The sequence below is a fragment of the Electrona antarctica genome (genome assembly GCF_951216825.1).
Source record: "Electrona antarctica genome assembly, chromosome: 22".
Classification (NCBI taxonomy): domain Eukaryota; kingdom Metazoa; phylum Chordata; class Actinopteri; order Myctophiformes; family Myctophidae; genus Electrona; species Electrona antarctica.
This window is the reverse complement of record NC_136805.1, coordinates 20,602,282-20,614,016: the sequence shown is the minus strand read 5'-3', so window position 1 is coordinate 20,614,016 and position 11,735 is coordinate 20,602,282. Positions and strand designations below refer to the sequence as shown.

The 11,735-nt window shown below is 37.5% G+C and overlaps 1 protein-coding gene across 2 annotated transcripts; it reads left to right on the top strand.

The window, feature by feature from the left end:
• The first annotated feature begins 6,885 nt into the window (after positions 1-6,885).
• Positions 6,886-10,696, top strand: LOC306915964 (ferritin, lower subunit). Of its 2 annotated transcripts, none has more exons than XM_079493660.1 (5): positions 6,886-7,129; positions 7,693-7,799; positions 8,436-8,582; positions 8,958-9,083; positions 10,153-10,696. In XM_079493660.1, the coding sequence occupies exons 2-5, from the start codon at positions 7,698-7,700 to the stop codon at positions 10,300-10,302; spliced, it is 525 nt and encodes a 174-aa protein (XP_079349786.1). In that variant the 5' UTR covers positions 6,886-7,129; positions 7,693-7,697; the 3' UTR covers positions 10,303-10,696. The 2 variants fall into 2 exon arrangements, with proteins under 2 accessions (XP_079349786.1, XP_079349787.1); XM_079493661.1 differs by lacking the exon at positions 6,886-7,129 and adding an exon at positions 7,295-7,439.
• Positions 10,697-11,735: the final 1,039 nt, after the last annotated feature.

The window sequence follows — 11,735 nt, the reverse complement described above, 5'->3', positions numbered from 1 at the left end:
GATACGTATATAGTCCCCAATCTGTAACAAAAGACTCCATACCTGTACCATTTTCACGTAACACCATCACATCATGCACATTTTCGGTAGCTATAGGAAAGAAATTGGCAATCATTAATGGAGAGAAAACAAGTGGTGAATGACAAATAGGAAAGAATTCTGATTGTAAATTTGGTATAAGTGCCATGCTGTAAAATTGAACATGTTCCTTAATAATGATTTAATAGTCGATTCTTGTATTACAATTCCCAAATCAAGTAAACAGAAAATGTACCACTCACTACCCACAGATTGACACAGATGCATATCATGGTTGCTTACCAGGTTCTGCTTTTGTTGCGGTTGTCTCTGGATGTGGCAGAGATGTGTGTGAGAGTGTCGAACTTTCATAAGCTTCGGTTTCACACTGAAGATCGAATCATACAGTTTGTTAGGACACAAGAAAAATATATTTAAAGTTAAATGAACACTGGGGATATTGATGTGTAAATGTGATTTGAAAAGAAAATGGCCCAGTGGTTCCACACTGACACAGGCAATCTTTTCGTGCAGATACAGCAGGGTCATTTCTCCTTTTTTCTGTTGTCAGTTAATAATAGCTATACTAAACCATGCCACGTGACTTACCCCAACTGATAATTACCAACCATGCTTTATCCTTATTAATAATATTATTATTAACAGGCCTATCTCCAATCATTTTGTAGAATGATGCACACTGAATGAGTGACAGTATGTATTGATGAGCTATTAACCACAATTCTGAATAAAAATATCTCTTATCTCTTATTAAAAGTCTTTTTGGGGCTTTTTTGTGTCTGCCTTAATCCTTCTCTTTGTGTGATCCTACTTAACCTCAACCTAATTTCACAAAGAAAAAAGTGAAATAACAAATGACACTAAAGTGCCTCGGTAATGAAAACAAATAGACATATGTATTAACATTGATGATGCCAAGAAACATCATCATTATAATAGTATGATAACTTGTGATGTAAAGGATATAGTGCAGTCCAGGTTTTGCGTCAGAGCCTAATGGTATGATTTACTTTATTTTATTTTGTACTATTACACTGTAATTACATGTTAGTGAGAAAATATTAAATATATTGATAAAATGAAGTCATCTACACTCGACATTTTCCTTCAGATTCTACACACAACAAGGGCTTCTGAATCTTGACCCCAACATACTTTAAGTTAAAATAACTTTTATGGGCTATATTACATCTTCTATTATTGCACTACATTACACATTATTTTAACAGATAAAGTCATGGAGCAGTACACAGCAACACAATTACACACTATCTACATTAGGGTATGCACAGAATGGATTATTTGAGGCACATTTTCCTTTATCTTAAGAGTGGGTTGTTTCCTATGTTACTGCTGTAGTTTCCATGAGGAAGTTGGTGACAGCACATTACTGGAGACCACGTTAAAAAAGGCATTTCCATGTTTCAAAGTAGCCTATATAGCTCACCTATAAAACCTTATGATTACAACCTGATTGTAACAATCAGACAACAATTATATTCTACTCTCCTTTTCAAAATATGTGTTCACAATCACACATTATCTTCATTGTCATTTGACACTCGGCTATTGTTTCGTAACTGATAATGAAAGTACAACTATGCAATCCAATGACAATCAATGTAAGATAAATAAAACTTACCAAAACGTGAGTTAGACAGAGGCCCAGCAGCAAGGCAGCCAATTTAAAATTGTAAGATACAGACTTAGTCATCTTACATATTCTGTAGTTATTAAGCTATAGGCTACTACAGTATAAGCTTGCTGACCTCCCTTTATTTACTTCAACAAGAAACAATTCCAGGTTTCTACGGGCTATTAACAGTCATATGATGGAAAAAATCAACACTAGTCCACTATTTACTTCAGTCCACCTGTGCCAATTTTTTTAACCTCCACTTGTCCTCGTTGCCACCTCTGATTCTCATTCATGGCTGTCAGAGACCTAATTTATTGTTACTTCTCATTTTCAGCCCAGTACAAACCACAGAGACCTTTGCCCCGCCTGGTACTTCCTTAGTAACTTTGATGGCCTGCCACTTGTGAAATGTATCTCAGCCCAGTAAAATTATCATAAGAGTTGTGTCAACAAATGTATTGCTCTGTCAAAGTGCAAGCTTGTAATTAGCTTTGTGACTAAAGAAAGATAAGCATTTTCGAACACCTCCACAGGGTCCTGAACGGGATTTTATATTATTTACTTAAGCTATATAGTGTTAAATTCATTTAAACTTAATTGTTTATTAAAATAGCTAGCTTATCTTTTAAGATTCTGAGCGCTATTCAAAGAAGCCTACCATTTTTGTTTACATTTCTCAACATATTTCAGCAGAGCCTAATATCATTGAACTTGTTTATTACACCCACTATATGTGTCAGAGAAGGCAATAAAATGTTTTAAAGATAACTTTGTCTAATGAGGAAACAGTAGAAGGAAGTAAAGGTAAATAAATGTGGACCAAACTGAAATACTGGAATTATAAAATATGATACTCATACTCATATGTTAGGCACTCATTCACTTACATTTGTATTTACCTTGGAGTTTTTAAAGATATTTCTTTAGATTTTATTCCATAAGCACATCTTCTGTTATTTAATTTTGTGATTTAGAAGGTGTTTTTAGAATCGGCCTTAGTCCTAAATGGGTTAATAAGCTCAAGACTAGAGATTATAGTGGTAGGCCTTGGTACCTGGTATCTTCACAAAAATAAAAATAAAGTATTAAGATTAAATCCTGATTATTTCATGCTATTACATCCTGTGCGACCACTTTAGAGAGAACATTTACCTAGACACAAACACTGGGCACTTCAACAACAGTTACTGAAAGATTAGAAATACCTCATTTACTTACCCCACAGCAGCCCACGTTCCAGAGTGACTGGTCTGGGAAGAAAAAATAAAATAAAAATAATGTTAATTCTATGTTGCTTTCTCTAACCATTTGACTGCAGTGCCACTATGTTGTTTTTTCTAACCACTCAACAGTACCCCTGTAGTAGCACCACAGCAAAGTAAAGGTTATGGATGGAACAATATTAAGTAAAAAAATAAGTACGTTAGTAAGTAAATACAAAGCAAAGCTTTATTTATGCTAAGACAAGTGCTTCACAATAGGATACCAAATAATAAACTGATCAAACTAAAAAATAGCAGCTAAGAATATTAGCCTCCTATAAATGACGGCTAGGAGCCAGAGTAACTGTTATTTGGGGTTAAACAACAGTCTTCCCTGCATCAAAGTGCACTGTTATCAGTATCCACAAAGAGCAAGCAGATTTTCAGGACGTGATCACAGCTTTCCATTGGCAGAGTTTTCCAGTGGCAGACTGTAGGAGTCATACCAAACATGTTGACATACAAATCACAATATTTTATTACTACTTGCAAACATATCAGGCGGCCATGGTGGAAAGTAACAGTACATTTACTATTACTGTACAAAAATACAATTTTGAGGTACATACAAAATGTACTTTCCTATTTTATAATTTAAAGTTTGCAAGCGGCACACCTCAGTTATTGAATACTGCAAATTATTTGACAGCCTCATTTAGACTTTTAACTTTTAGATTATTAATACAAAAAGGGTATTCGGAAATAGCAGATTTACAAGTTCACACATCGCGATGCAATGCGTTGTGAGTCACAATGCATTGCAGATACTTGCTCACAACTTGTGAGCAAGTAAAAAAAAACTTTTACTTTTTTGTTTTTTTTGTATACAGGACCTTTATAACAGAGTATTTCTACATTGTGGTAGGCTATTGCTACTTTTACCTAAGTGAAAAAAATAAAGGGAAGCTCCGCACACTCAGATTTGTGCACAATCAATGCATTTATTTTCAAGCTTTCGGTTTATACTATTACTGACCTTCTTCAAGCAGTATAGAGTATAGACCGAAAGCTTGCAAATAAATACATTGATTGTGCACAGATCCACTTACATTTTTTCATTATCCTTCTGTGACTCCAGCACCTTTACTTATGTTTTTTCAGCAGATGAGCTGTGTTTTTTTACATTTTTACTTTTACCTAAGTAAAAGAAGAACGTCTTCCACCACTGACCCCATAAACGTGGGAGGTCATGAACATGGTTTTTAGTTGCTTGCAGCTTTTTAGGCCAGTCAATCTACGCTAAAAAGGGGCGTGACCTAAAATAAATTGCAAAAGTAATCGGTCAAGGTTTTTTTTAATCATCCTTAGGGTCATCCAAATAACATATTAAAAATTGATGGATTGAAAATGTTTGGATCATGGTAAATTCAGGGGTTGAAAATTGGGGTACCATTAAAAACCTATAAGGTTTATAAGGTGTCTAATTTTAATTAGGCTTTAAGTAGCATGTGACGTGTCAAACTAGGGGATATTCATGATTCTGAATCAATTCCAAGCATTTTGCACGAAAAACACTCCTTGAGGCTATGGCCTAAATTAGGCCATAGCCACTTGCCCAAATGTGATGACCTCATCAGCTGTGATGACAGCCATGGCCGTTTTACCCCAAAGAGTGTTTTTCGTGCAAAACGAATGCTTGCAATGGATTCAGAATCATGAATAACGTCCCCTAGTTTGACACGTCACATGCTACTTAAAGCATAATTACAATTAGAAATGTTTGCCTTATAGGTTTTTAATGGCACCCCAACTTTCAACCCCTGAATTTACCATGATCCAAAAAATAATAAATCCATCCATTTTTAATGTGTTATTTGGATGACCCTGAGGATCATAAAAAACTTTTGAACGATTACTATTGCAATTTATTTTGGGCCAAATTAAATCTTAGACTGACTGGCCTATGTATGCAGCACAGCACCCTCTCCTAGGGTTGCCACCCGTCCCTTAAAATACAGAATCATCCCTTATTGGAGAATTAAATGATGCGTCCCTTATTGAACCAATAAGGAACACAGTTTGTTCCTTATTTTCCTAAATAGCCTCTACACGTCAACACTGAATTTAACAATAATGAACAAAACAAAACACAGGAAATATTAAAGTCAGCACAATTGTTCTAGCAGGAGGCACACACACAGTACCTAAAGTAGCCTAAACCAGTGGTTCCCAAAGTGGGGTCCGGGGACCCCCAGGGGTCTTTGAGGGAGTTCCAGGGGGTCCCCAGCTAAATGATAGTTTGGAACCAAATGGACCCTTATGGGTCTGTAACTCTGAGAGTGTACAAATGGAACCAAATGGACCCTCAGAGTTAAATTAACATTGATTTTACAATATGAATTGGGGCCCAGAGATAGAAATGCCATTAAATGGGGGTCCGTAGACTAATGCATGTCAAACTGGTACTTGAAATTAAATGGGTTGAGAATCACTGCGTAAAAATCCTCTCTTTTTGCTGGCATATATTTTCTAATGGGGGTCTGCGGGCTCCTAGTATAGAGTCCTGTAGCCATTCCAGCCAGGTGGGTTCGGGGAGTGAGGCCAAGTAGTAGCCTGACCAGTTTGTTTTGGGAAGTCTGGAACCTTGTTTTAAGGGCCTTTGAGGTGCTGTGGTACCGTCCAGGAGGTGCATGCATAGTCGAGGAAACCTTGTACGAGGGCTCCTTTTAGGGTCTTCAAGGTGTTTTTGTTGACCAGTGAGGAGATCCTGTATAGGAATCTTGTTCTTTGGTTGACTTTTTTTATTACGTTGGTGGCCATTTTATCACCGGAAAGATTTGACTCCATGATGGAACCTAGGTAGGTAATTTCATCTTTTCGTGTTCTTCATGTTCAGTTCATTTTCAGTTCTTCATGGCCCAAACATCCAGTAAGGGCGAAATCCATTTGACATTTGACAAACATCTCCTGAGATCGATTCGGTATGGGACCTTATATTATTTATCATCTTATTTATCCGTGTTTTTACAAGATGACATGTCAGTAGTATTTCTAATACCTGCCCAATAGCCCACATCTTGGCTGCTGATGTGGGGATAGGTTAGCCTGCTATTTCAGTAGACTATTATAGTTGATTGTTTAATAATGTTGAGTTTTAAAGTCTAATATAAATATAAATCAATATAATTAAATATTGTGCCCATTTAAAGAACCACTCGGATTCACAATCAGAACTCTTTATGTTGTTATGCTCATTTGGAAAACAAAATTCTACTTCAAAAGTTGTGGATAGCATTAACAATAAGTTGAAGGGAAACTTCAACGTATTGCTTCAACGTATTGCTTCAACTTATTGCTTCAACCTATTGCTTCAACCTATTGCTTCAACCTATTGCTTCAACTTATTGCTTCAACCTATTGCTTCAACTTATTGCTTCAATTTATTGCTTCAACCTATTGCTTCAACCTATTGCTTCAACTTATTGCTTCAACCTATTGCTTCAACCTATTGCTTCAACCTATTGCTTCAACTTATTGCTTCAACCTATTGCTTCAACTTATTGCTTCAACCTATTGCTTCAACCTATTGCTTCAACTTATTGCTTCAACCTTGCCGCACACGCCTGTGCCGCAAGGCCGTGGCAGGCGTAAAGAGTGTCCCTTATTTCAAGATCTCAAAGGTGGCAACCCTACTCTCCAGTCCACCTCATCCACCTCCATCAGGAGTCTAAACAGTGCCAGAAAGATGCTATACATCTTCAATACTGCAGATGGCGTCAAATATCTCTTTATAATAAGATCACGCTGGTTTATATAACAAGGTCTAGTCATATATAATACCCTATATATATACTCTATGTATAATACTCTAAGGTCTAGTCACTGATGTCACTGCCATGCGGAAGTTATTCCGACGGACGAATATTCAAGTCACAAGTCCAAAGTAATATATTTATAAATACAGGTATATAACTTTATATACCGGTAGCTGCCTTGGACACGCAAATGCACCGCCGGTGAGTCCACCGGGCCCGCATTATGTTTGTGACGTCAGGTTCCTAACCTATGCATTTTTATGCTATTCGCTACTACTTCCAGCTAGCTTAGCAAGCTAGTCGGACTGTTGATGCAGCTTCTTGGTTTTAATAATAATAAAACAAATATCGTGGTTCGACGACAAATCAGACATTTAGGTATCCAGCCTGCAACAACACTGTCACGGCAGATTGCTTTCTTGGGACCAAAGCAAGTAAGTGACTAGAAGCTAAATTCGATTAGCAGAGACAACCAAGACAGGACATACACATTGCATTGTTGTTTTTTAACACAACAATCACCACACTAATAATGCGATATTGTAAAGAGTAGGAAATTGGTTTGCGTACTGTGATTAGACACAACCCACCCTGAACCCATTCACCCTAAAACTAGTGACGCTCTGTTCTGTTCTTGAAGCTGTTATAAACAGTGTGTGTGTCGCATAAAAGGTGTCGTTATCACACTTGAGTGCAGACAGACATCAACATCACAACACAGAACACACACAGCAGTGTTTAACGGTATTCTTCTTTCACTGTTGCTTATCACCAATGAGGCTTATAACCACTTCAACCCTGGCGTCGCAAAATGTGTCAACTTACTTCCTAAAATGTTCACGTTATCAATGTTCTGCTATTTAGTAGTATAACATTAAAATAGGATAACCTGGCTGGCTGATGCAGTGTTTCACGGGGATCGAACCGTTTTGTTTGGTATAGCTGCTCTCCTTATGCTTTGTGTTCAACATCTGAACTGTTTTTTTTCCCTCTTTAGAAATCATGCAGTCCACGGTGAAGCAAAACTTCCACTCCGAATGTGAAGAAGACATCAACAAACTCATCAACCGCAAGTTGACTGCATCCTACACCTACCTTTCTCTGGTATGATAACTCAATTTCTTATAAGAGAATCATTTACCATGATGCAATGCATTTGAGTGTGTTACAATCCCTGGCCTAAAGTTCTATATAAAAGGTTAATAGACTGGTTAAATCGATAGCCTACCATCAGCATCATTGACATTTTAACCAATAATGTCTGCGAAACCTGGTGTGCTTATGCGTAATATGCAATATTCGTTTTTAAAAGGCTTAAATGTACTTACACCACACACTTTGTAAATAAAATATACTATTACTAGGGATTTCAGAGGTGACTGCAAAAGGTGCTTTTAATTTTGAGCATTGCATAGTTGGACAAGTCAGATGGATAGTTTGACATCCTTCCAACTGACTAGAGAATCTTTAAAAGCTTGGCAATTCATTGAAATCATTTATGTCAGCAATGTTTAATAATGCTTATATATTTGTGCAGTCCTTTGGGACATGTATGGGTTTGCTTTTATGTAATCTATGTGCTTTGTAATATTGTGTTCTGAATGTCTTTTTTCCCCTTTTCTTTTTAACCTTTTAACATCAACCTGCCAAGGGACAGCTAATTAAAATGATTCGTACAGAAATTGCTTTGTTGCGACAGGCTGGCTGTCATCAGTGTATTTTCTCCCAACTCTCCTGTAGGGGATGTATTTCGACAGGGATGATGTTGCCCTGTCGAATTTCTCCAGTTTTTTCCTGGAGCGGTCGGTGAAGGAGAGGGAGCAAGCAGAGAAGCTACTGGAGTATCAGAATATGAGAGGTGGCCGGATTCTACTGAATACAATCCTGGTTAGTCAGTCGGCCATCATCACGTCTCCATTTTTCAGAGCGTCCTGGTTAGCCCCCATGAGCCATGACTCCCTGTGTCAATCCATCCTGGTTTGGCTTCCTACACACAAGTATGGAAAGTATTGAATTTGATTTGAATCTCCAGGTCTGGAGAAAAGAGAGCATGGATTTTTTTCATTCCAGACTATTACTCATATACGCAATATCCAAATTATAATATTCAGAATAAATTGGCCATACATGCAGATGGGGGACCCTGGTCAACCAAGTATATGGTGTTTTAAGTGTTCAAGGCCATCTCTTCTGACCTTTTTCTCACCTTTTCGTCTCATGTATTTCTGGTGTTGATTGAAGTTTCAACTTATTTTATTGTAGGAACCAAGCAGACAGGATTGGAGAGGTGGTCTGGATGCGCTGTCCTTCTCTCTGGACTACCAGAAGTCTCTTAACACGGTTATCCTCGAGGTGCACCGCAGAGCTGGTAACCACGGTGACGCTCATGTAAGTCCAAGCTATTGTATTTTACACCTATTTTAGAAAATAATAGGCATGTAATGATTCACTGAACTCACAATACAATTCCAATCACGGTACTACGTTCACAATACGATTTTTCACGATTTCTTTTTAAAGACTAAATTGACAAATAATCGAAGAATCTTACACAAATCCAGTATTTTCTTTCTCTTTTAATTTTCTTCTCTTCTCTTTTCAATACAGTAGCAAATGGCTGAAAACCTTTTTTTAATCAATTCTCTTACAAAGATCCTGTATTTTCTTCTTTTCTTACTTTTCTCTACTGTTTGCATCACGATTCAAATTGCAATCAGTTTGATCAATTTTAATTGATTTACAATATATCGTTAACTTACATGCCTAGAAAATAACATGTGATATAATGTAACTGTTGCAATGCTTATTGTTGTCCCTGTGTGACCGATTTGTGAGAACATAAACTGGTTAGATATTAACATACTTGAAAGCGTGGTATTCATTGGACCTGCTTATCACTACATTCAGATGCTCTACAGCAGTGGTTCTCAAAGTGGTGTCTGAGGCCTTGACGGGGTTCCGGTGGGTCCCCAGAAAAACGCGTTGCGATGCAAAGCATTATGAGCTTGTAGATCTAGCCTGGGCCGTGGCTCAGCAGTCCAGGCACCTTGGCTGGTAATCCAGTCTGGCAGTGTGCCGCGGGTTCGACTCCCGATCCCGACGGCCTTTACTGCATGTCACCCCCCCATCTCTCTCCCCATTTCCTGTCAGCCTACTGTCTGTCCCTCCATAAAAAATATAAAATAAAGACGAAAGCCACAAAAAAAAACATAAAAAAAGAGCTTGTAGATCTGTCATTTAAAAGAAAAAAAAACATTGGAATATTTTGGATGGGAGGTCCCTGTCACACATTTATTTTCTGATGGGGGTCCACGGCTATATATTAATTCATTTGTGGGTCCTTGACATGAAAAGGTTTGAGAACCACTGCTCTACAGTACATGCTTACAGTACTTACTGCACTTGTAGTGTTTTGGATCACATTAACTGTATGCCATGTCTTCTTTTTTTTCGGCAGTTGTGTGACTTCCTCGAGGATAAATTCCTTGACGACAGCCATGACACCATCAAGAAACTGGGAGACTACGTCGGCAGTTTGACCCGTCTCACCTCCTCTGAGTCCCAAGGTGCTATGGGAGAATACCTGTTTGACAAACACACTCTGTAAGACCCATAGGAAGACGGGAATCATCCACTTTGTTTCAAGGCATCACGTCCGTCCCCTGACTGAGCACAGTAGCATAAACTAAGTATGTCAAGTACTAAAGTAATATTAAATACCTCAACAGTTAAAATGACCTCATTAGTCCGGTGCTAAACCTTTTTAAGCTATTAACAAGTGACTCTTTACAGATCTGCAGATCACCTTGTATTTTACATTCCAGCATGATTTCAAATCATTTTTGTCATCATAGTCAATCACAGTTTGTTAATCTACCGTACTTTGGTTACTACAGTGCTACTGGAATTTGGATCAATTGAAATTCTTTGAAGAGTTTGACATTTTCAGATCAAACAGAAGAAAGTACAATTGAATTGATTAAAATAAGATTATATTAAGACTTGTTTTGACTTTTGTGTGCATCTAAATCTTGTATTACCAGTTGTGCTACACTCAAGACACCATGAGCCAAACAGAAACGGTCATCTCAACTGTCTACTCTATACATATACACACACACCCTATAATCTCATGTATGCACATATAGGACATCATATAGATAACGCTGGGACTTTGGGACTAGAAAAATGCTTTGTCATCATAGCTGGGTGGCCAGTGGGTGCTTAATATTTAACATGAGTCGTCTGGATACTATACTATAGCCTACAGTCTGCTGTTTTTCAGTAAATTGCAGGTTACAAGGGCAAGCTTCACCTGCATAGCGGTGTGCATCGCAGTAAGACCAATGCTCTAATCTTCTGTTTCAGTTTTTCTACTGATGTACAACTGTACAAAGTTGACTTTTCATACTGTGTGAACAACATATGGGATAATGATATAAATACTTGGCTCATATTTCATGTTATCTGATCAAGTCCTTGTTTATGGAACATGACTGGCATAATTTGAAAGCACGTCTTCTGGTGTTGCTTGCTCACCTTATTATTACAGAGGACAATCCCTTAATAGGACTAAACCACATACTTGGTTACTAACAGGAATGTGAGGTTCAGGGTGTTTGAAATACTTGCAAAACTTGCATACAGTTTGCACAAAATGGAATTGATAGATCACCATGAAAGTATTTAAAAATCCACTTTCGTATTTTGTCTTATAAGGAGGTTTTTCATTTCCATTTGCTCTGTTAGTTTATCTATTTTTAACTGAATTATTTTGATTATTGCAAAAACATACATTAACAAATTCAGCCCTATATTTTGGTGCCGATACTTTTACTTTACTCAAGTAAACTCTGAATACCAGACTTACTTGTAACAGAGTATTTCTACATTGTGGTATTGATACTTTTACTCAAAAATAAAGTGTGTACTTCTTCCACCACTGTAAGGATCTGTGTTTAGTAGTACAGGGACATGCTATAAGCCAAAGGATGGAATGTCCAGTGAAAGCAGTGTGTAAATACAATGACCACACCAACC

Bases quoted from the DNA above. Each gene is read 5' to 3' on its own strand.
- LOC306915964 (XM_079493660.1), top strand. From the start codon at position 7,698: ATGCAGTCCACGGTGAAGCAAAACTTCCACTCCGAATGTGAAGAAGAC. The intron at 7,800-8,435 runs GTATGATAACTC...ACTCTCCTGTAG, and splicing joins CCTACACCTACCTTTCTCTG to GGGATGTATTTCGACAGGGA. The intron at 8,583-8,957 runs GTTAGTCAGTCG...ATTTTATTGTAG, and splicing joins TTCTACTGAATACAATCCTG to GAACCAAGCAGACAGGATTG.